This window comes from Rattus norvegicus, chromosome X (genome assembly GCF_021556685.1).
Source record: "Rattus norvegicus strain SHRSP/BbbUtx chromosome X, alternate assembly SHRSP_T2T, whole genome shotgun sequence".
NCBI lineage: Eukaryota > Metazoa > Chordata > Mammalia > Rodentia > Muridae > Rattus > Rattus norvegicus.
In genome coordinates this window covers 49899210-49924663 of record NC_141554.1, presented here as the reverse complement: position 1 = coordinate 49924663, position 25454 = coordinate 49899210, and the positions used below count along the sequence as shown (strand labels likewise).

General features: G+C 40.9%; 1 protein-coding gene across 1 annotated transcript in view; it reads left to right on the top strand.

Moving 5' to 3' along the window:
- Positions 1-8192: 8192 nt before the first annotated feature.
- Positions 8193-25454, top strand: part of Anhx (anomalous homeobox) — a 59792-nt gene continuing 42530 nt past the window's right edge. Inside the window, 2 exon segments of the mRNA XM_087601103.1 lie at positions 8193-8289; positions 9067-9323. Coding sequence (XP_087457229.1) covers positions 8256-8289; positions 9067-9323 — 291 coding nt within the window. The 5' untranslated portion in view covers positions 8193-8255.

Sequence of the window (25454 nt, the reverse complement as noted above, 5' to 3'; positions counted from 1 at the left end):
AACTCCAACACCCATAGAGAATAAATGTCTTTGAAAGAATAGGGATACAAGATACATACTTAAATATAACAGAGGCAATTTACAACAAGCCTATGGCCTATATCAAACTAATTGTAAAGAAACTGCGAGCAATTCCACAGAAATTAAAAATAAGACAAGAAACTCTCTCCATACTTATTTAGTCTAGTACCTGAAATTGTACCTCAAACAGTAAGACCACACTGAAGGAGATCAAGGAGATACAAATTGGAAAGGAAGAAGTCAAAGTATCTTTATGTGCTGCTGATGTGATGCTATGCATAAGTGCCCCAAAAATTACACTAGGAATTCCAACAGCTGATAAGCTGATAAACACTTTCAGCATAGAGGCTATAATGAATACCATAATCAATAATATAAAATACATTGGATGCCTTGTAGTAGGAGATGCAATGGCAGATGAGCTTCCTGGAGATGACCTAATCTCTTGGGTAATTTTCCTGCAGAATAATATAAAGATAGACTGTCGTAAAACAGTATTGTTTACATGAATGAATGATTTTAAAAAGTCCTAATCTGATTTAAATATTTTAGTAAGTTGGAGTAATTGATAGAAAGTTTAAAGAGATGGTTTAAGTTGTTTTGCTAGAAAGATAAAACAAAGTTAAAATTAAGAGAAGAATGTGCCCTCCCTTGTAGAATAGTGAGGGCTTCATGGGGTAGAAAAGGAATACAGTGCACTTTCATGCAATTACAAGCACATAATTGTACTTAGAAGAGAAAAATAGGCTTGGAACAAGTTAATGATCAAAGAAAACCTTCATTCTAGGTTTGGTCTGAGTTCCTGGATCTTGTGATCTGTGGATGTGGCCATATGTTTCAGTGTGCACCATGAAAAGGCAAGATTATGAAAAAGAATAAATCATTCTATTATGAGCATACAATAGAGAATAGATGATTAACCACTTTAGTTGAGCAAAATGTCAAAAACAAGATCTAAGGTACATGAGGGTCTGTTTCTTTGTAAATATAAATTGTCATCAGCTCAGCATAGGAGAAAACATGCTACTATAGACTGCTTAGCTTAAATTTTGTTAATGACAAAAGGATTACTGCTTTGGGGTTATGAACTTGTGGGGTAAAGAACTTGTGGAGAGAAAGATAAATGGGAAATGTTTAGTAAGGCATGAGTTTCAAAATCAGAATACACAATCAATAATCTTATTATAATTTCCTTTTCTGTAATAATTTTAAGCTATTCTTGAATATGTTCTTATGGTGATTGTTTTTAGAGAATATGTAATTTGTGGCCATGAGGTAATCTTTTTCTTACATAGAGCCTTTGTATAAAAAGTCTAACAGAAAAAATAAAGTTGTTGGAAATTTGTTCCATCTACAAAATCCGTGTGTGTGCATATATTTGTATATATGTAAAGAATTTGGATCATTGCTCCATCTACCCACTATGTGAATCTGTATTTCAATTTATGTATATATGTAATATATATTATATGTATATATGAGATATGTATATGTATGTATACATGGGGGTATGGGTGTGTATGTGTGATGTCATTGGATCTTGCTTATTGGAGCTTGCTTCACCGTGTGTGTATGTGTGTGTGGTTGTGTGCCTGCTTTGTATCACTGACAACCACACATCCCCTCCTTGGATTGCTGAACATACTGTTAGAGCTAGTATTTGACAATAATACACTATACACTAAATACTATAATGAATTTCTAAATTGAGAAGTCAATAAACATTCTTCTAAAAAGTATGATCTGGTATTTTTGTGAACTTTAGAAAGTGGTATGTGACTTTTTCTAGAAAGTTGTGAAGGAAAAACTATTTAATCCAGTTAGGGCACCAATGAGGAACCAAAGAAATTATTCTACCCATGTTAAACTTAGTGAACAATTGAGGCTCTTCGATTTACTTTCAGAAGCATTGTGATGGGCCACTTATATACATATAAGTAATTCAAAAGCAGCAAGCAGCTGCATCACATTTTTTTAAATTTCTTTTTCTTGGATATTTTATGGATGTACATTTCAAATATTATCCCCTTTCCCCCTCTCCTATACAACTTCCCCCTGCCCCTGCTTCTATGAGGATCCCCTACTCCCACACACCCACTCCAACCTCAGTGCCCTAGCATTCCCATACACTGGGGAAACAAGCCTTCACAAAACCAAGGGCTTTTCCTCCTATTGATGCTGGACAATGCCATCCTCTGCTACATATGTGGCTAGAGTCATGGCTCCCTGCATGAATAATCACTGGTTGGTGGTTTAGTCCCTGGGAGCTCTGGTGGGGTCTGGTTGGTTGATATTGTTGTTCTTCCTATGTTGTTGCAAACCCCTTCAGCCCCTCCAGTCTTTTCTCTAACTCTTCCATTGGGGTCCCCTTGTTCAGTCCAATGGTTAGCTACAACCATCCTCATCTGTATCAGTAGGGATCTGGCACAGCCTGTTTGGAGACACCCATATGTGGCTCCTGTAAGCAGGCACTTCTTGGCATCAGCAATAGTGACTGAGTTTCTTCAGTTCCTGTTGTACTCTTTGTCCCTGTATTTCATCCTGTATTTTGGAGCATTCACCAGCTGCAATAACAAGCAATTAATACAATTAGTTTGTAGGTATGTAAGAGCTTATGTTTGGTAATTTAGCCTCAGATGATTCAAGTGAAAATGTTCCTCTAATAAATTTTATTTCTGTTTATATTATTTATGGGAGAAATAGACATAGGCACTTGCTCCCTTAAAAAGATTGTTTCTATCTTTACATAAGCACTCTGTTTTCTTTTGTTTTCTGTGAGAGAACAGTGACACACAGTAATGGATAACACAGGCCTAGTAACTAGAGATCCTGGCAACAGGGAGATGGTGGAGAAATTTCTTACTGTAAATGGATCAAAGACATCAATGCAAAACTTGAAATGCTGAATCTGTACAGTAAACGGGCCATGAAAGAATACCCGGACATTGGCATGACTCATAAGTCTAGAGACTGAACTACCAAGCAAAGAAATTAGACTGGATGAACCTAGGCCTTCCTGTACATATGTAGCAGATGTGTGGCTTGGTCTTAATGTGAGTTCCAAACAACTGAAAGGGGTGGGGTATATCCCAAAAGCTGAGACCTGTGTGTGAGATATGTTCTAGCTGGACTGCCTTGTCTAGCCTCAGTACGAGAGGATGTGCAAAGCCTTGCAGAGACTTGATGTGCTGAGTTGGGGGTAAATTCAGGGGACTCCCACCTGCTTAAAGGAGAAGTGGAGATGGGATGAGGGAAGGATTGTGGGATGGGGTGTCCAGGAGGGGGCAGTGAGCAGGGTGTAAGTGAATAAGTAAAACATTACAAATTTTTTTCTCAAAAAGGCGCTGACCCTGGCATGACCAATAGCTCCTAGACTTGAAAGTCCCTGCCCCCACTGACTCAACATTAATGGCCAAACAAGGATTCTTATGCAGGATATTTTACCACTATGCTTACTTGTACATGCTTGAAAAATCCTATACAAAGTCTTCCCCTCTGTCCAGTCCTCATCAGTCTGTCATCATTCAGAAGCAGCTGTTCTATGATTATGTATTCAAATTGAACGTATTCTATCAGCCTAAGGGTCTTTACTATAAATGGTCATACACTGTATTAATTTCTCTTGCTCTCTTGTGACTTCTTCTATTAACCATGACAACCATGGTAATTGAGGGTTATCCCCTTGAATAGCTGTTACCAATCCACTCCAGTCTTGGGGAATAATTCTATATTCAGTAGTACAATTACTTAGAGTTTCACACAGGGACAGTGCATCCCTTAAGTCATCCATCATTACCACTTAAAATATCTTAGGTCCATCACTTCCATAAGATACCATCTTATCTCATTATAATGGTGTAGATTATCCCCATTAGCAACATATGCTTTATAGCTAATAGGAAGGCTGTTGGTGAAATTTTGACCAATAACTGCCTGTTCTGAAAAGGTGCTATGTGTTCAATCCTGTTTCCTGAAAAAGGCTGTCTTGTCTCAACTGGGCATCCTCCCACTTATATGAAGAATAACAACCTATGTGAAAAACCTTTGTTGACTATCAGCATTGCTTCCTACCAGTAAGTGGATTTTCATGGACCATTTGGGACAAACCATGTGAAACAGTCAGGAGTCATAACTTGCTCTGTGAGGTTCTGAAATATGTTTGAGTCAGAAACAAAAAAAGTAGGAACCAAAATTAATCATACTGGTGACCAAGTATTTAAATTTATGAACCTATGGGAAATTGACATTTCTATTTTATTTTTCAGTTTTATCTATCTTATCCATCTGTCTGTCTATCTCTCTATGTATATGTCTGTCTGTCTGTCTATCTATCTATCTATCTATCTATCTATCTATCTATCTATTCACTTTGTATCCCGACTGCTCCATTCCTGTCTCCTACCAGGCTCACAGCTCCAAAACCTTTCCCACTGAACCTCACTATTCCCTGAAAAAGAGAAGTCCCCATTGCATACTGCCTCACCATGGGACACCCATTTAAAAGAGGACAAACTATAGTCTCTCCCACTAGGACCACACCAGACAGTACAGTTCAGGGAAGGGGTTCTAGTGGAAGGCAACAGAGTCAGAGAGAACCTCTGCTCAAAGAAAAGCATGCAGAGGTCTTTGAGGAGGAAATTAATAAATTCCTTAAAAATATACAAGAAAATACAATTAAATGAGTGAAGGAAAAGAACAAAATGGATCAAGACCTGATAATGGAAATAGAAGCAATAAACAAAACAGAAACTGATGGATTCCTGGAGTTGTAAACCCAGAAAAGAGAATAGGAACAACAGACACAAGCATCACTAACAGAATACAAGAGACTGTAGAGAGAATCTCCTGTGTAGAAGATATGAGAGAAGAACCTAATACATGAGTCAAAGAAATATTAAATCTAAACATTTCCTTTCATAAGACATCCAGGAAATCTGGGATACCATGAAAAGACCTAACCTAAGATCAATAGGAATAGAAGAAGGCAAAGAGTCTCAGCTACATCCCAGAAATATTTTCAATAATAACATACAAGAAAAATATTTCCCAACAGAAGACCAGTTAGATTGGACTAGAAAACAAAATCCTATGGCCACATAATAATCCAAACACTAAATTTATAGAAAAAAGAAAGAATATTGTGAATATTATAAGTTGCAAACTAACATACAAGCAATGACCTACCAGCAGCACAACTGATTCCTCAACAGAGATTCTAAGAACTAGAAGGGCCTGGACAGATGCCTTATAGCCTCTAAGAAACCTCATTTGCCAACCTAGACTACTATAGCCAGCAAAACTCTCAGTTAACACAGATGGAGAAACCATGATATTAAACAAACCAAATTAAAACAGTTTCTATCCATAAATCCAGGCCTACAGAAAAATACTTGAAGGAAGACTATAAGGGACACTCTTATTGTAAACACCAGCACAACTAAACGTAGGCAGCCTCAGATAGAAACAATATCTTTATGGTCTCTTGGCTTTACATATTTTGGGGAGAGCTGGCACTGTGACTACTTTCTTGTTGGCAATATAGGCTCTTGGTATAAAGCCCAGGCTGGCCTCAGATTCATAGTGCTCCTGATATAGATTCACCACTGAGGATGTCACACATAACATCTATTTTATTGTGGTTTTGTATTGATTTTGTGTAGTGTATGTATGTGTGTGCTGATATGTGGGAAAGTTTGTGTATGAATGATACATGCATATGTATGTGTGAAAGCTAGAGGTCAAACTTAGGTGCCACTGCTTCTCAAGTGTCATCCACCTTGTCTTTTAGAGACAAGTTCTTTCACTGAGACCTACTTTATTTAGGGTCTCCAGCCAGACAATTCCAGGCATCTACTTTCCTTTGTCTCACTAGGGACAGGCTTACAAACTTGCGCCACCAAGAGGAACTTGTTACTTGGTTGCTGAGCATTAAAGTCATGTTCTGTCCTTGATCTTGAGGTACACACACTTTCCCAGCAGAACTATGTCCTCATGCCCACTTTATTCTGATTTTTCACACACTCTTCCAGTTATCTGAAAAATTGTCTCTCAACATACCAATGATTTACCATCTGGTATTTTAATAATGATTGCCCCTTGTTGCTCTGGAGTTGTACCTTTGCCTGATGTAAGCTTTCATTGGAGTATGGGAATGGAGGTGGTGTATACTTGTCTTAGTCAGGGTTCTCTTGAGTCACAGAACATATGGGTAGTCTCTATATAGTAAGAGAATTGGTTGATAACTTACAGTCTGTAGTCCAACTCCCCAACAATGATCAGCAGCAGCTGTGAATAGAAGTCCAAGGGTCTAGCAGTGGCTCAGTCCTACAAGGCAGGCAGACATGCAGGCAGGCGAAAAAGAGAGACTCTTCCTTCTTCCAATGTCCTTATGTAAGTCTCCAGCAGAAGGTGTGTCCCAGATCAAAGGCGTGTACCACCATGCCTGGATCTGGGACTTGCTTTGTCCCAGGTAGCCTTGACTTCAGAGATCCCCTTGCCTTAAGCTCCTGGGATTCATAGCCACTTTGCCTCAAGATCTTCACACTGAGATCCAAGTCAGAAACTTGTATCTCCCAGCCTTAAGATCAGGATCAAAGGTGAACCCTCCAATTCTGGATTGTAGTTCATTCCAGATATAGTCAAGTTGAGAACCAGGAATAGCCACTAAAGTGGTATAACAAGTCCCAAGACTCAATAGGCCCTGAGACCATAGCACACCAGACTCCCAGATGGTGCCTTTCAAGTTCAACTCAAGCTGCAATAACTATCATGTAGATGGTTCCACTTGCCAATACTAAAACAAAGACCCAATCCATCAAAATCCATATAGATCTAGGAAATTCTCTAAATGTACTAAGCTTGCAGTTTTGCTGCTGTAGTTCTTTTTCTGGCTAACAGTTCTTGTTAATGAAAGTATGTCAACCCAGGACATGGTTGATATGTTAAAAGCTCACTCCCTCCCCCCAGAAAGGTTCATTGTTGAACTGGGATCCTGAACACACAGTTTACTTGCCAACTGACTAAAGAAGACATTCTATTGGCTTGAACTCATGTCCCTGCAGTCTTCTCTGATGAATAACCAACAAACAATGGGATGTTGTGGAGGAAATGCTGCAACAGAAAAGCTTTTGCCTTTAGGAGTCAAATTTTCATCAACTTTTCAATATCCAGGTATTGCTTGCTGTGTGTAGTTTTGTTATCTTTGCTTCATCTCAAATCACAATAAAATTGTGAACAAACCATCATACAACTGGAAAGGGCTAGCACCACAAACTAGTTTGGTTTTGAACACACCAACTTGATAAAAGGTTTTATTTTAAACAGTGAACTATACAATGATTATATGATACAAAAGCCATGAATACATATGAAAGAATACCAGGACATAGAAATAAACAGAACACTTTGCTAATATGTACATGCACAGATAGGTAAACACATCTTGAACACACCACACTCGCCTGTAGATACTACACATACATTTGCATATGAATACAGACATGTATCATATACCTATGCGCGCGCGCACACGCACACACACACACACACACAATCTCTGAGTATTTAGAAACTATACAATGCTCTCTGCTAAAGGCCTGCAAAGCTCCACAACTTGGCTATCCTTTAGGGCTTATATCAGGAGTGCCTCTAATCCCATATGGCCAAGGACAAATCAAGGAGCACAGTGGACCAGAGTGATCCAACAAGGAAGACCCATGATGTGCCCTGGACCAACTTTCCCCCAGTGTGCTAAATAGCAGGCATCTTTGCTTCTTGTAGGCATATGCAATTTTTAAAGTGGCCTCTGGCCGGGTGGAGCAGAGACTGAAATTTGGATACTTTGTAGCTGTAGCTTGCAACCCATGGAGAACTAGCCCTGGAAGCTACAAAAGCTGTGATGGGGGATTTCAGAGGGAGGTGTGGGAAGAGTATAGGGTGGGACGATGTTGCAGGGAGGTGCTTCAGGTAGGCCAATGGGTGGTGGTGTCCAGAAGCCAGATGGGCTCTAGTGCAGACTATTGTGCCTTCCCAACTCCACATCCGGTGTTTGGAGTCTAGCATCTACGAGCATCTCCTTCCGTAAGACCATTTTGAAAAGGTACCAGGCACTGTGGGCTGGCTTTCTGGTCCCATTGTGGGTGGGGTTTCATTGAAAGCCCCTTTCTTCTCAGATAAAGGTCTCACAACACACAGAACCTGTACCTCATCCAGGAGGGAGCTGCACAAAATACTGAATGAAAACGGAATCCCAAGATAGAACTGCTCCAGGTTTGTGAGAACCATGAACCCTTTTCTGTTGAGATTTCATGAGTCACCTGATGTACACCCCAATGTGTGAAGGAAGTAGACTGGGGGAGGCTCTTGCTAGCAGGCATAGCAGGCTGGGCACCCTGCAAGCAGACTGTCCTCAGCCTCACTTTTGGAGGATATTCCGTACAAACAGGATCTCTGCGCTGAGGTTTTATGCCTGAAAATCTCTCGACATGTTGCACCGATGTCCTCGGTGCGGGGGGGGGGTCTCTTCAAGCTTCAAAATTTGCTGAGAAATTGCTGAGATTTGTGTTCTAGCAGCTCCCTCCTGTTGTAAGATGCTCCAGGACCCAGCATTTCGATCTGGAAATCAGTGTTCCATGCTCTGAAAAGAGCGATTGTCTGTAATTGGATGACCGTCATGTCACCCATGCAGCAGATGCCAAGGCTTCTGGGAAACCCACAGAGGATACAGCAAAGAGCAAATGGAAACCCAATCCTAGCTTCTGTGAAACCATGGAGCATAGGAAGAAGGATTGAGGCTCAGAAAGTTGAGATTGGGTGGTTGCAGAGTGCCCTGCTCAGTGGTCTCTGCACAGTTGCTTTCATCAAGAGCAGGGTTATTTTGGGGAGCTAGAAGGAGGATGTGAGAAAGCACCCGAGCTTTTCCCAAGTGAGTTATGCCACCTTGGACATGGTATAACCTGAGGCTCAATATCATCTGTCTCGTGTAATGGGTCTGAAGAGTGGTGGATAGAAACTAGTTGATATCAGTGTTACTCTGAATGTTCTCAGTTGACAGGATGCAGGACTTCCTGAGGCTGCTGAGGGAGCATGGGGACACCAGCTCTCCCCGACCAGACTTGTTGACCCTGGCAGGCAAGCTGTGTTGGGACTTCCAAGACAACCCTGTTCAGGTGCTACATTTGGTGGAAGCCATTCTGAACAGCAAGCTTTGCTGGGATCTTCTGAACAATGCAGACGTGAACCTGGTATGTGCTCAGGTCCTGTTCCAGCAGGAGCAGCACCATTTAGCCCTCCAGATTCTAGAGGTATGATGAAGGTATGGTGGTTGGTACAGAGAGAAGTGGGGACACAGTGTCTCCCACTGTCCTCCGAGGTGTTATGTCCTGAGGCAGCATGCACACTGATTTGAGCAAGTAACACCTAGCTTGGTAACCTTGGAATATACCCTTTTAGAACTCCTTATTTGGTGGGGACCGTGGACCAAGTGGTAAGATAATGTATAGTTCTGATGTCCTTGTGTGGGAAAACTTCTCCTGGGGAGATGAAAACCATTTGTCTGCTCACCCCAGATAGGGAACCCACAACAGACCAAAGTAGCAATACTAGCAAAATGCCACCCCTGGCACCATGGTTTTCACTTAGTAACCTTGTAGACTCAGTATGTGTCCTTTTGGATTCCAATTACCCCAACCTTGGTAAGGCAGTAGGTTGATGGAAGTTACATTGCACAGACATGTCTCTGCAATGGTTTTCCAAATCTGTACAACACTCAGACATTGGAATTATAGCATTTGTATGAGAAAAGCTTTACTTGAGGATGGGCGGGAAAGGCAACATCCCAAACCACCATCCTGTAAGGTATAGTGCAACTAAAATTAACCTTGGCAAAAACAGGCATGACAGTCTATTGTCTTCTGCTCTCAGCAGAGGTCAAGTGATCCCAGAACTTCACAATTTAGAGCATACTAGATTCAAGCATAAACAAGGCCTTATACAGCATGGAAAGGTTCCATACATATATTATCAGTTGCTTATTTGGTCCACCATGGTGGATACAAAGCATGGATACGAGGAGCTAACTTCATTGCTCCCTGTAATCCTTGGTCATTCTCTCTGAGTCAATACATATCCATGTCTTAGAGTTCTTCCTTAGAGCATCCCTACATTTCTCCACACCTGATAATCTCAGCGGGCCTGACTTAAATCCACTCAGTCCTACCACCCAGTGCCAAAGGGGACCATGGTCTTGCTCTGCTCGGCTGCATCTGCCACTTGGTGTTAGCAGTGGGGACATGTATAACTGTTGCCTCCTCTTTGACAATACCTGGCTGACGGAGAGTTCCTGACTGGGTAAACTATCTCCACCCTTAGCATAACTTCAAGTCAGGGAAAATTCCCTTCCTTTGTCTGTGGTGTGTATGCATGTATGTTTGCATGTGTGTGCGTGCATGCATGCATGCGTGTATATGTGTGACTGTGTGTGTGACTGTGTGTGCCTGTGTGTGTGTGTGCCTGTGTGTGTGTGTGTGTGTGTGTGTGTGCCTGGGTGTGTGTGTGTAAATATGGCATAGGACTGGCTTGTTCTTTATCACCTGTAATGTTCTATCCTGGAAGTCTTCTGTGAAGTGGTCTTCAAGCTTTAAGACTTCCAGAAGATCCTTAGCACAAAATTTGTTTTGTTTTGTTTGTTTGTTTGTTTGTTTTTTGTTTTAGATCAACATTTTTCTTAGGAACTCCACTTCCACTCAAATGCAGCCTCATTTGTCTTTGAGTAAACCAGATAGAACTCTTTTCTCCACTTGCCTTTTTTCTCATCTCTGGGTTGCTCTCTAACTTACAGACTCTCCTTACAGGCTGGATTAAGTGAGTTAGATCAACAAAGCCTTTCCTACTAATTAAAGATCTTGTGCCTCCAAAGGGCTCAGGAAAACAGACCAAATCTCCATGGTGGCTTTGAAGGCCCTGCTGAGGCAACTTTTTCTTTGGCACCTCTATGAACATAGCTCTATCTGATCCAGTGAACAGAGACTCAAACACAGCTCCTTTTATTCCTAGTTCCCTCAGTAGCTTCTGCCGCTTGTCTGTGGTCCTTCAAGTCCCTGTTGTTTATTGCCATTTCAGACAGACATCACCAAGTATTCCTAATGGTTTTGATAAGTCAGTATATCAAGGACTTATTTCTCTCACAAGGTCCCAGGTTAAGCATCCTTTGCATTACAGAAAGATTGGTAGTTATATTACTCAGTATTCCTGGATCTACCACAGCAACACAGATCCCATCCACTCCCATGTCTCCCAGCCTTGCAACTCAGGCTGAAACAGGTTCTTTCATTACTTGTTTGAAAGTATCTTCCTTCATTCCAGCTGTTCTTGTGATGAATGGACCACACTAGTTTCTTGCATTGGGCGACGGTCAATGCCCCCCATCTTCAATTTGAATTACATTTTCTACCTCTTTTTCTACTAAACTTTGGACTCAAGGGGTATCTTCAGTGCTCTCTCTCTCTCTCTCTCTCTCTCTCTCTCTCTCTCTCTCATTCACTTTAGTTGCTAAATTGGCAGCTAAGACTAGGGATGTTATCTGCATCTCTCTTTCTTGTTGTAATTGGCCCTGTATAAAAACAAGTTCCTGTATGGCTGCCATCCCAGCCTCAGATGAATTTCTAACTATACACATCGGTGGTCAGGGAACCTCTGCTGCTGATTATATCAATCTGCACTTTTGTGCACTAACTTCAAAGATTGCAAAATTCCTTCTAAGCCTTTAACTGTTTCCAGCAATTCTCTGTAATTACATGGCAGACTCCACTCTTCCGTCTGACAAGCCACCCCATTCCACATGTAGAAGAATGCTGTCCTTGGATTTGTTCCAAGGACACTCCTAAACCCGATGACTCGGTCTTAGTTTCATGTCTCGCTTGCCACAGAAAAGATCATGTAACTGCTGTCAGAGCACACAATCACCCTATATACACTCCACAAGAATGGCCAATGGTAACAGAATTTCCTGGACTGATGCTTTCCCCACAGGCCTCCCAGCCTCAGATATTATCCTTGCATGGATATTGAGGTCCATGTACTCCCTCTTTACCAATTCACCTTTGGTTCTGTTTGGCCCCTGTTTGGGCTCCAATCATGCTGTTTGACATATTTATATATACATATACATAAGCATATACATATACATATATTATATACATACATACGCACACATTTACATATATATATACATATGTAGTCTATATATGTCAATGTGTATTTATACATATATATGCATATAAATGTATATATACACACATACAAACAAAAAGGGGGGCAGCAAGAGAGACAAAACCCTTTTGTCTACTCACCCCAGAAAGGGAACCTATGACAGACCAAAGAATGGATACTACTGAAATCCAGATGTTGAACCAATGAGTTCTATTGGGGTTATTTACAGGAATATGGGTGAGGGATTACTTCCAGTAACAGAAATGACTCAGACATCTCCAAGGCCTACCTCAGCATGTGAGACAGCTCACAAAAACAGGTAGCCTGGAACATACTGCATGACCTATAAGCCGTGACTTATAGGCTTATATGCCTATAAACACAGGTCACTCAAAACATTGGAGGGTGTCCTTTCTACTTGCCTCAATTGGTCTAAACATCTTCTAGACAGCTTGACTGGTTTCTTCTCATTCTAGGCAGCTACTATGGTGTCAGTCTTTGGATCATTGCTTGGTCAAGTGTGTTCCTTGCATCTTTACTCTACTGTGTCTCTGGGTCTTGGCAGCTGGTCTCTGTTAACTCTGCCAGGGTGAGCTCCAGTGAATATGGTCAGATTCAGGGTGCCCATGAAGCTAATTCCTTTTTTAAAAAAATCAGGACCACTGCGTCTGAGACACTGCCGGAACCTGAAGGAAACAGACCGGATAAACAGTTCTCTGCACCCAAATCCCGTGGGAGGGTGAGCTAAACCTTCAGAGAGGCAGACACGCCTAGGAAACCAGAAGAGACTGCACTCTACACACACATCTCGGACGCCAGAGGAAAACACCCAACGCCATCTGGAACCCTGGTGCACTGAAGCTCCCAGAAACAGCGGCGCACATCTTCCTGGTTGCTGCCGCTGCAGAGAGCTCGTGGGCAGCACCACCCGAGCGAACTTGAGCCTCGGGACCACAGGTAAGACCAACTTTTCTGCTGCAAGAGACCTGCCTGGTGAACTCCGGACACACAGAGGCAGAATTCCTCTAGGACCGGGCACCTCTTGTGTTTACCGGGAGTCCCACACCCGCGGATCCCGGCCCACAGCAGCTCTCTGCTCCCAGACCCCGTGGGAGAGAGACCCCACCGCCTGGTCAGGTGGGCACTCCTGAGGCTGCAGAGCAGAAGAGACCACCAACACTGTCCACCCCTGCCCACATCCCTGGCCCAAGAAGAAACTGTATAAGGCCTCTGGGTTCCCGTGGGGGAGGGCCCAGGAGCCGCAGGACCGCTGCGTCTGAGACACCGCCAGATCCTGAAGGAAACAGACCGGATAAACAGTTCTCTGCACCCAAATCCCGTGGTAGGGAGAGCTAAACCTTCAGAGAGGCAGACACGCCTGGGAAACCAGAAGAGACTGCACTCTGCACACACGTCTCAGACGCCAGAGGAAAACACCAAACGCCATCTGGAACCCTGGTGCACTGAAGCTCCCAGAAACAGCGGCGCACATCTTCCTGGTTGCTGCCGCCGCAGAGAGCTCATGGGCAGCAACACCCGAGCGAACTTGAGCCTCGGGACCACAGGTAAGACCAACTTTTCTGCTGCAAGAGACCTGCCTTGTGAACTCAAGACACAGGCCTGCAGGAATAGCTGAAGACCTGTAGAGAAGAAAAACTACACGCCCGAAAGCAGAACACTCTGTCCCCATAACAGGCTGAAAGAAAACAGGAAAACAGGTCTACAGCACTCCTGACACACAGGCTTATAGGGCAGTCTAGCCACTGTCAGAAATAGCAGAACAAAGTAACACTAGAGATAATCTGATGGCGAGAGGCAAGCGCAGGAACCCAAGCAACAGAAACCAAGACTATATGGCACCATCGGAGCCCAATTCTCCCATCAAAACAAATATGGAATATCCAAACACACCAGAAAAGCAACATCTAGTTTCAAAATCATATTTGATCATGATGCTGGAGGACTTCAAGAAAGACGTGAAGAACTCCCTTAGAGAACAAGTAGAAGCCTACAGAGAGGAATCGCAAAAATACCTGAAAGAATTCCAGGAAACATAAACAAACAAGTAGAAGCCCATAGAGAGGAGACACAAAAATCCCTGAAAGAATTCCAGGAAAACATAAACAAACAAGTAGAAGCCCATAGAGAGGAGACACAAAAATCCCTGAAAGAATTCCAGGAAAACACAATCAAACAGTTGAAGGAATTAAAAATGGAAATAGAAGCAATCCAGAAAGAACACATGGAAACAACCCTGGACGTAGAAAACCAAAAGAAGAGACAAGGAGCTGTAGATACAAGCTTCACCAACAGAATACAAGAGATGGAAGAGAGAATCTCAGGAGCAGAAGATTCCATAGAAATCATTGACTCAACTGTCAAAGATAATGTAAAGGGGAAAAAGCTACTGGTGCAAAACATACAGGAAATCCAGGACTCAATGAGAAGATCAAACCTAAGGATAATAGGTATAGAAGAGAGTGAAGACTCCCAGCTCAAAGGACCAGTAAATATCTTCAACAAAATCATAGAAGAAAACTTCCCTAACCTAAAAAAAGAGATACCCATAGGCATACATGAAGCCTACAGAACTCCAAATAGATTGGACCAGAAAAGAAACACCTCCCGTCACATAATAGTCAAAACACCAAATGCACAAAATAAAGAAAGAATATTAAAAGCAGTAAGGGAAAAAGGTCAAGTAACATATAAGGGCAGACCATCACACCAGACTTTTCGCCAGAAACTATGAAGGCCAGAAGATCCTGGACAGATGTCATACCGACCCTAAGAGAACACAAATGCCAGCCCAGGTTACTGTATCCTGCAAAACTCTCAATTAACATTGATGGAGAATCCAAGATATTCCATGACAAAACCAAATTTACACAATATCTTTCTACAAATCCAGCACTACAAAGGATAATAAATGGTAAAGCCCAACATAAGGAGGCAAGCTATACCCTAGAAGAAGCAAGAAACTAATCGTCTTGGCAACAAAACAAAGAGAAGAAAAGCACAAAAACATAACCTCACATCCAAATATGAATATAACAGGAAGCAATAATCACTATTCCTTAATATCTCTCAACATCAATGGCCTCAACTCCCCAATAAAAAGACATAGATTAACAAACTGTATATGCTATGCAGAACCTAAATTCTGCTGCCCACAGGAAACACACCTCAGAGACAAAGACAGACACTACCTCAGAGTGACAGGCTGGAAAACTTTCCAAGCAAATGGTCAGAAGAAGAAAGCTGGAGTAGCCATTCTAATATCAGATAAAATCAATTTTCAATTAAAAGTCATTAAAAAGATAAGGAAGGACACTTCATATTCATCAAAGGAAATATCCACCAAGATGAACTCTCAATCCTAAATATCTATGCCCCAAATATAAGGGCACCTACATACGTAAAAGAAACCTTACTAAAGCTCAAAACACACATTGCACTTCACACCATCACACAATAATAGTAGGAGATTTCAACACCCCACTCTCATTAATGGACAGATCATGGAAACAGAAATTAAACAGAGACGTAGACAGACTAAGAGGTGTCATGAGCCAAATGGACTTAACAGATATTTATAGAACATTCTATCCTAAAGCAAAAGGATATACCTTCTTCTCAGCTCCTCATGGTACTTTCTCCAAAATTGACCATATAATTGGTCAAAAAACGGGCCTCAACAGGTACAGAAAGATAGAAATAATCCCATGCTTGCTATTGGACCACCATGGCCTAAAACTGGTCTTCAATAACAATAAGGGAAGAATGCCCACATATACGTGGAAATTGAACAATGCTCTACTCAATGATAACCTGTTCAAGGAAGAAATAAAACAAGAAATTAAAGACTTTTTAGAATTTAATGAAACTGAAGGTACAGCATAAACAAACTTATGGGACACAATGAAAGCTGTGCAAAGAGGAAAATTCATAGCGCTGAGTGCCTGCAGAAAGAAACAGGAAAGAGCATATGTCAGCAGCTTGACAGGACACCTAAAATCTCTAGAACAAAAAGAAGCAAATACACCCAGGAGGAGTAGAAGGCAGGAAATAAACTCAGAGCTGAAATCAACCGAGTAGAAACAAAAATGACCATAGAAAGAATCAACAGAACCAGAAGTTGGTTTTTTGAGAAAATCAACAAGATAGATAAACCCTTAGGCAGACTAACGAGAGGACACAGAGAGTGTGTCCAAATTAACAAAGTCAGAAATGAAAAGGGAGACATAACTACAGATTCAGAGGAAATTCAAAAAATCATCAGATCTTACTATAAAAACCTATATTCAACAAAACTTGGAAATCTACAGGAAATGGCCAATTTCCTAGACAGATACCAGGTACCGAAGTTAAATCGGGAACAGATAAACCAGTTAAACAACCCCATAACTCCTAAGGAAATAGAAGCAGTCATTAAACGTCTCCCAACCAAAAAGAGCCCAGGTCCAGACGGGTTTAGTGCAGAATTCTATCAGACCTTCATAGAAGACCTCATACCAATATTATCCAAACTATTCCACAAAATTGAAACAGATGGATCACTACCGAATTCCTTCTATGAAGCCACAATTACTCTTATACATAAAACACACAAAGACCCAACAAAGAAAGAGAACTTCAGACCAATTTCCCTTATGACTATCGACGCAAAAATACTCAATAAAATTCTGGCAAACCGAATCCAAGAGCACATCAAAACAATCATCCACCATGATCAAGTAGGCTTCATCCCAGGCATGCAGGGATGGTTTAATATACGGAAAACCATCAACGTGATCCATTATATAACAAAGTGAAAGAACAGAACCACATGATCATTTCATTAGATGCTGAGAAAGCATTTGACAAAATTCAACACCCCTTCATGATAAAAGTCCTGGAAAGAATAGGAATTCAAGGCCCATACCTAAACATAGTAAAAGCCATATACCAGAGAAAGAACTGGAAGAGCTTGAAGGGGCTCGAGACCCCAAAATACAACAGTGCCAAGCAACCAGAGCTTCCAGGGACTAAGCCACTACCTAAAGACTATACACGGACTGACCCTGGACTCTGACCCCATAGGTAGCAATGAATATCCTAGTAAGAGCACCAGTGGAAGGGGAAGCCCTGGGTCCTGCTAAGACTGAACCCCCAGTGAACTAGTCTATGGGGGAAGGGCGGCAATGGGGGGAGGGTTGGGAGGGGAACACCCATAAGGAAGGGGAGGGGGGAGGGGGATGTTTGCCCGGAAACCGGGAAAGGGAATAACACTCGAAATGTATATAAGAAATACTCAAGTTAATAAAAAGTAAAAAAAAGCCATATACAGCAAACCAGTTGCTAACATTAAACTAAATGGAGAGAAACTTGAAGCAATCCCACTAAAATCAGGGACTAGACAAGGCTGCCCACACTCTCCCTACTTATTCAATATAGTTCTTGAAGTTCTAGGCAGAGCAATCAGACAACAAAAGGAGATCAAAGGGATACAGATTGGAAAAGAAGAAGTCAAAATATCACTATTTGCAGATGATATGATAGTATATTTAAGTGATCCCAAAAGTTCCACCAGAGAACTACTAAAGCTGATAAACAACTTCAGCAAAGTGGCTGGGTAAAAAATTAACTCAAATAAATCAGTAGGCTTCCTCTACACAAAAGAGAAACAAGCTGAGACAGAAATTAGGGAAACGACACCCTTCATAATAGACCCAAATAATATAAAGTACCTCGGTGTGACTTTAACCAAGCAAGTAAAAGATCTGTACAATAAGAACATCATGACACTGAGGAAAGAAATTGAAGAAGACCTCAGAAGATGGAAAGATCTCCCATGCTCATGGATTGGCAGGATTAATATAGTAAAAATGGCCATTTTACCAAAAGCAATCTACAGATTCAATGCACTCCCCATCAAAATACCAATCCAATTCTTCAAAGAGTTAGACAGAACAATTTGCAAATTCATCTGGAATCACAAAAAACCCAGGATAGCTAAAGCTATCCTCAACAATAAAAGGACTTCAGGGGGAATCACTATCCCTGAACTCAAGCAGTATTACAGAGCAATAGTGATAAAAACTGCATGGTATTGGTACAGAGACAGACAGATAGACCAATGGAATAGAATTGAAGACCCAGAAATGAACCCACACACCTATGGTCACTTGATTTTTGACAAAGGAGCCAAAACCATCCAATGGAAAAAAGATAGCATTTTCAGCAAATGGTGCTGGTTCAACTGGAGAGCAACATGTAGAAGAATGCAGATCGATCCATGCTTATCACCCTGTACAAAGCTTAAGTCCAAGTGGATCAAGGACCTCCACATCAAACCAGACACACTCAAACTAATAGAAGAAAAACTAGGGAAGCATCTGGAACACATGGGCACTGGAAAAAATTTCCTGAACAAAACACCAATCGCTTATGCTCTAAGATCAAGAATCGACAAATGGGATCTCATAAAACTGCAAAGCTTCTGTAAGGCAAAGGACACTGTGGTTAGGACAAAACGGCAACCAACAGATTGGGAAAAGATCTTTACCAATCCTACAACAGATAGAGGCCTTATATCCAAAATATACAAAGAACTCAAGAAGTTAGACCGCAGGGAAACAAATAACCCTATTAAAAAATGGGGTTCAGAGCTAACAAAGAATTCACAGCTGAGGAATGCCGAATGGCTGAGAAACACCTAAAGAAATGTTCAACATCTTTAGTCATAAGGGAAATGCAAATCAAAACAACCCTGAGATTTCACCTCACACCAGTGAGAATGGCTAAGATCAAAAACTCAGGTGACAGCAGATGCTGGCGAGGATGTGGAGAAAGAGGAACACTCCTCCATTGTTGGTGGGATTGCAGACTGGTACAACCATTCTGGTAATCAGTCTGGAGGTTCCTTAGAAAATTGGACATTGAACTGCCTGAGGATCCAGCTATACCTCTCTTGGGCATATACCCAAAAGATGCCTCAACATATAAAAGAGACACGTGCTCCACTATGTTCATCGCAGCCTTATTTATAATAGCCAGAAGCTGGAAAGAACCCAGATGCCCTTCAACAGAGGAATGGATACAGAAAATTGGTACATCGACACAATGGAATATTACTCATCTATCAAAAACAATGACTTTATGAAATTCGTAGGCAAATGGTTGGAACTGGAAAATATCATCCTGAGTGAGCTAACCCAATCACAGAAAGACATACATGGTATGCACTCATTGATAAGTGGCTATTAGCCCAAATGCTTGAATTACCCTAGATCCCTAGAACAAACTAAACTCAAGACGGATGATCAAAATGTGAATGCTTCACTCCTTCTTTAAATGAGGAAAAAGAATACCCTTGGCAGGGAAGGGAGAGGCAAAGATTAAAACAGAGACTGAAGGAACACCCATTCAGAGCCTGCCCCACATGTGGCCCATACATATACTGCCACCCAAATAGACAAGATGGATGAAGCAAAGAAGTGCAGACCGACAGGAGCTGGATGTAGATTGCTCCTGAGAGACACAGCCAGAATACAGCAAATACAGAGGCGAATGCCAGCAGCAAACCACTGAACTGAGAATAGGTCCCCCGTTGAAGGAATCAGAGAAAGAACTGGAAGAGCTTGAAGGGGCTCGGGACCCCAAAAGTACAACAATGTCAAGCAACCAGAGCTTCCAGGGACTAAGCCACTACCTAAAGACTATACATGGACTGACCCTGGACTCTGACCCCATAGGTAGCAATGAATATCCTAGTAAGAGCACCAGTGGAAGGGGAAGGCCCTGGGTCCTGCTAAGACTGAACCCCCAGTGAACTAGACTATGGGGGGAGGGCGGCAATGGGGGAGGGTTGGGAGGGGAACACCCATAAGGAAGGGGAGGGGGGAGGGAGATGTTTTCCCGGAAACCGGGAAAGGGAAAAAAAAAGAAATGTATATAAGAAATACTCAAGTTAATTTAAAAAAAAAGTAGGGAAGATCCTTGAACACATGGACACTAGGAAAAATTTCCTGAACAAAACACCAATGGCTTGCTCTAAGATCAAGAATTGACAAATGGGACCTCATAAAACTGGAAGGCTTCTTTGAGTCAAAGTACAATCTCATTATGCCAAAATGGCAACCAACAGATACAAAAATATCTTTACCAATCCTACATCCGATAGAGAACTAATATCCAATATATACAAGGAACTCAAGAAGTTGTACTCCAGAGAGCCAAATAACCCTATTAAAAAAGGGGTACACAGCCAAACAAGGAATTCTCCCCTGAGGACTATCTAATGTTTGAGAAGTAACTAAAGAAATGTTCAACATCCTTAGTCATCAAGGAAATGCAAATCAAAATAACCCTGAGATTCCAACTCACACCAGTCTGAATGACTAAGATCAAAAACTCAGGTGACAACAGATACTAGCAAGGATTTGACAAAAGAAGAACACTCCTCAATTGTTGGTGTTTTTGCAAACTGGTACAATCACTATGGAAATCAGTCTGGAGGTTCCTCAGAAAATTCGATATTGTACTACCTCAGGACCCAGCTATACCTCCCTTGGGCATGCATATACCCAAAATATGCTCCAACATACAACAAAGACACATGCTGCACTATGTTCATAGCAGCCTTATTTATAATAGCCAAAAGCTGCAAAGAAACCAGATGCCCTTCAACAGAGGAATGGATGCAGAAATTGTGGTACATCTACACAATGGAGTACTACTCAGCTATCAAAATCAATGATGTAATGAAATCATAGGCAAATGGATACAACTAGTAAATGTCATCTTGAGTGAGGTAACCCAATCACAGAAAAACCCCATGAGAAATGGATATTAGACCAAAAGCTTGGATTACCCAAGATACACTCCGCGGAACTTCAAAGAGGAGGATGACCAAAGTGTGGATGCTTCACTCCTTCTTAAAAGAGGAACAAAAATATTAATAGGAAGGAATATGGAGACAAAGATTGGAGTAGAGACTGAATGAATGGTCATTCAGAGCCTGCCTCGCATGGATATACAGCCCATATATGTACAGCCTCCAAAACTTGATAATACTGATGAAGCCAAGAAATGCATAATGACAGGGGCCTTTTATAGCTGTCTCCTGAGTGGCTGTGCCAAAGCATAACAAATACAGAGGCGAATGCTCACAGCCAACCATTGATGTGAGAATGGGGTCCCCATGGAGGACTTAGACAAATGACTGAAGGAACTTCAAGTGTTTGCATCCCCATAAGAACAACAATACCAACCAAGGCTCTCAGGGACTAAATTACCATCCAAAGTGTACACATGGACAGACCCATGCCTCCAGCTACATATGTAGCACAGGATGGCTTTGTTGGGCACCAATAGGAGGAGAAGCTCTTGGTCCTACCAAGGCTGGATCCACAGTGTAGAGGATTGTCAGGAAGGAGGAAGGAAGGGGGTTGTTCAGGGATGGGGAACACCCTTATAGAAGAAGTGAGGGGGATTCTCATAGGGGGCTTATGGCCAGGAAACCGGGAAAGAGAATACCATTTGAAATGTAAATTAAAAATATACACTACTAAAAAAATAGTAAAAGAAAGAAAAATCATAAATACTCAAAACAAGGACCATGAGAAAAGAAAAACCCAGAAAATTGACAAGCAACTTATTTTAATTTTTAAAAATTATTTTATTTACATCAATCTGTTTCTCCCCTTCCAGTTCTCCTGCAAGAGTTCCTTATCCCATTTCTTTTCTCCCTTGCTTTGGAGAGTATGATCACACATCACATCCCAGCGGGTATTCCCCTACCCTGGGGCCTCCAGTCTCTTGAGGATAGGCACATTTCTCCCCCTGGGACCAGAACAGGCAGTCTCCTGCAATCTAGGTGCCAGGGGTTCTTGGACTAGCCCTTGTATGCTCATTCTCTGGGAGCTCCCAGGGGTCCAGAATAGTTGAGGCAGCTGATCTTCCTAAGGTGTTGCCCTCTCCTTCAGCTTCTTAATTCTTCCCATAATTCAAGCACAGGGGTCCTCAACTTCAGACCAATAGATGGGTGTAAGTATCTGCCTCTGTCTCAGTCATCTGCTAATAGGGCTTCTCAGAGGAAAGCCATACTAGCATCCTGTCTGTAAGCACATTACAGTATCAATAATAGTGTCAGGCTTGTTATCTTGCCATGAGGTAGAGCTGCATTTGGGCCAGTCACTGTACCACCTTTCCTTCAGTCAATGAGTTCGAGTCTTTCCCACTTTACCTTCTAATAGATTTTGTGTATCTGATTTTATGTTGTGTTCCTTGATCCACTTGGACTTGAGCTTTGTGCAAAGTGATATATGGATATATTTTCATTCTTCTACATACAGACTGCCAATCAAAGCAGCATCATTTATTGAAGACATTTTCTTTTTTTTTTCCCATAGGATGATTTTGGCTTCTTTGAAAAAGATCGACTGTCCATAGATATGTGGGTTTATTTCTATGTCTGATGTACAAGGAGGGCTGAAGATACAAAAATTCATCAATGTCGTAAACTATGTAAACAAACAAGAAAAACATAAGATGATCATCTCATTAACTGTTGAAAATGCCTTTGACAAAATACAACACACCTTCTTGCTAGATTGGAGAGATAAGAAAGTCAAGACACTTAAACATAATAAAAGCAATAAATAACAAACTAGTAGACAACGGCAAATTAAATGGAGAGAAACTAGAAACTATCCCACTAAATTCAGAGACAAGACAAGCCTCCCCACTCTCTCCCTATCTATTCAATATAGTACATGCATTTTAAGATACATTCTCCATCTTATCCTAATATAATGATACTTGTTCATATATGTTCATTGCTCCTACATGCATATCAGCTAGGAAAGAAAAATAACATAAATCTCCTAAAACTGTCTTATGGCTAATAAAAAATTGTACATATATACTATGGAATACGATTCAAAAATGAGGAAAAAAGGAATTGTGAAATTTGCAGATAAATGATGTGTTGCCCCATTCAGAGCCTGCCCCACATGTGGTTCATACATATACAGCCACCAAACTAGATAAGATGGATGAAGCAAAGAAGTGCAGGCTGACAGGAACTGGATGTAGATATCTCCTGAGAGACACACCCAGAATACAGCAAATACATAGGCGAATGCCAGCAACAAACCACTGAACTGAGAACGGGACCCCTGTTGAAGGAATCAGAGAAAGAACTGGAAGAGCTTGAAGGGGCTCGAGACCCCATATGTACAACAATGCCAAGCAACCAGAGCTTCCAGGGACTAAGCCACTGCCTAAAGACTATACATGGACTGACCCTGGACTGTGACCTCATAGGTAGCAATGACTATCCCAGTAAGAGCACCAGTGGAAGAGGAAGCCCTTGGTCCTGCCAAGACTGAACACCTAATGAACGTGATTGTTGGGGGGAGGGTGGTAATAGGGAGAGGATGGGGAGGGGAAGCCCATATAGAAAGGAGGGGGAGGGGTTAGGGGGATGTTGGCCCGGAAACCGGGAAGGGGAATAACAATCAAAATGTAAATAAGAAATACTTACGTTAATAAAGATTAAAAAAATGATGTGTTGCCTGGAGCTTGCATCTTTTAGCCTACTCTTTGTATAAGTTCAAAAAGTGAGAAAGGAGTCTGATGATGCAATAACAGCATAGATAAAGGGCTTTTGGTTCAATTCCCTGAGTGTTTAATCACAGTGAACACTGAATTTATAGTCAATACTCTTGGTTGACTCTGAATACAATATAAAAATAATGGTGAAGAGGAAAGGTAAACTTAATTAACCTTTTGATATTTAGGACTCTATAAATAGTAAGGCATTATCCAATACAAAATGTATATGCTTTGACACCAGCAAGGATACATGGAAGCATATTTTCCAATTGTAAAAAAAGAAGGAATCTGATGCAAGCAGAAAACAAAAAATACATAAATTATGATTTGACATAATTTGTATGGATGATGATAATATAATTGGATGGTATAGAAATCCAAAGTCAAATGTACTGCTGGAGGTTGAGACTTTTCAGATGATTTTTCAGTCAACACAAACGAAAGAGTATTGGTTTAAGAATCATCATGGTTGATTCATCCTGATGCTGTATAAATTAAAATAAATTATAGCTTGTATTATAGCTAAGTTATCTATTTTAGAATAACAGTATCCAAATGTTATTATTAATTTTGGAATAATAAAATTAAAATGGTTTGTTAAAATGTCAAGAAGCTTATGGATGTTAGATGTTCTATGCAGAATGATTTTGATAAATAGTTGAATTTAAAATTGACTTCTTCCTACAATGTATTTATTCTTTAGGAAAACACATGGGCATCTATAACCAGAAACTTCTCCCTCATTTACACAATGTATAGATCCGTATCCTGGAAAATCAGAGGGCAATATATTTGAGAGGCAAAGCTGGATAAGATTTAGGATAACTGAACACTCGAAGCTTTAATATCTTGGATATAAGAGAGAAGAAAACTCATTTTGGACAACAATTAATCAACGTCTGAATTATCCAATAAAATAGACAGAGAGGCAGAGGCAGAGAGACAGGGTAAATATTACACAAATTTAGATATTTGGAACTTGGAGACAGGGTGAAAACAGATTTAACAAAAACATATATATTTGATAAGTTATTTAAGTATATTTTTAAAAGAGCACATGTATCAGAATGTATAAATACCTTAAAGGTATTAATAAAATGAACACAGTAAAGATAAATCACTCATAATTTGAACTGAGGAATATAGAAAATAATGAAATGGTGCAATCATGTAGTATGTCACTTTATTCTTTCTGAAAATATAAAATAAAATTACAGCTTGAAATCTTAAAATGTCTGTTTTTGTGCACGATGTGTGAATATTGCCAAAATGGTGGAGGCATTAAATCAACACAGGTGTTTGGGAACTATGAATACATACAGGTGCCTTCTCCTGTTCATATTGATTTTGAGTATTAAGTCCAGAAATACAGCAGCTGGCTTCTTAAGAAACAGAAGTCAGTGAACCATCCATTTGGTTTGAAAAGGTCAACAGAGAAGCATATCATCAATCTGTAATTGGATTATAGTGTGGACTAACTTCTCATTCTCACTAGCAGGCAACAGAAGACAAATGCACGGGAAGAATGTGTGGTTTCTCAGGGATAGCTCCAGTAATGTGCTTTTTTTCAGTAATGTGCTTTTATATTAAAATTTTGTTTGTTGACAATATCACACATAGAAAAG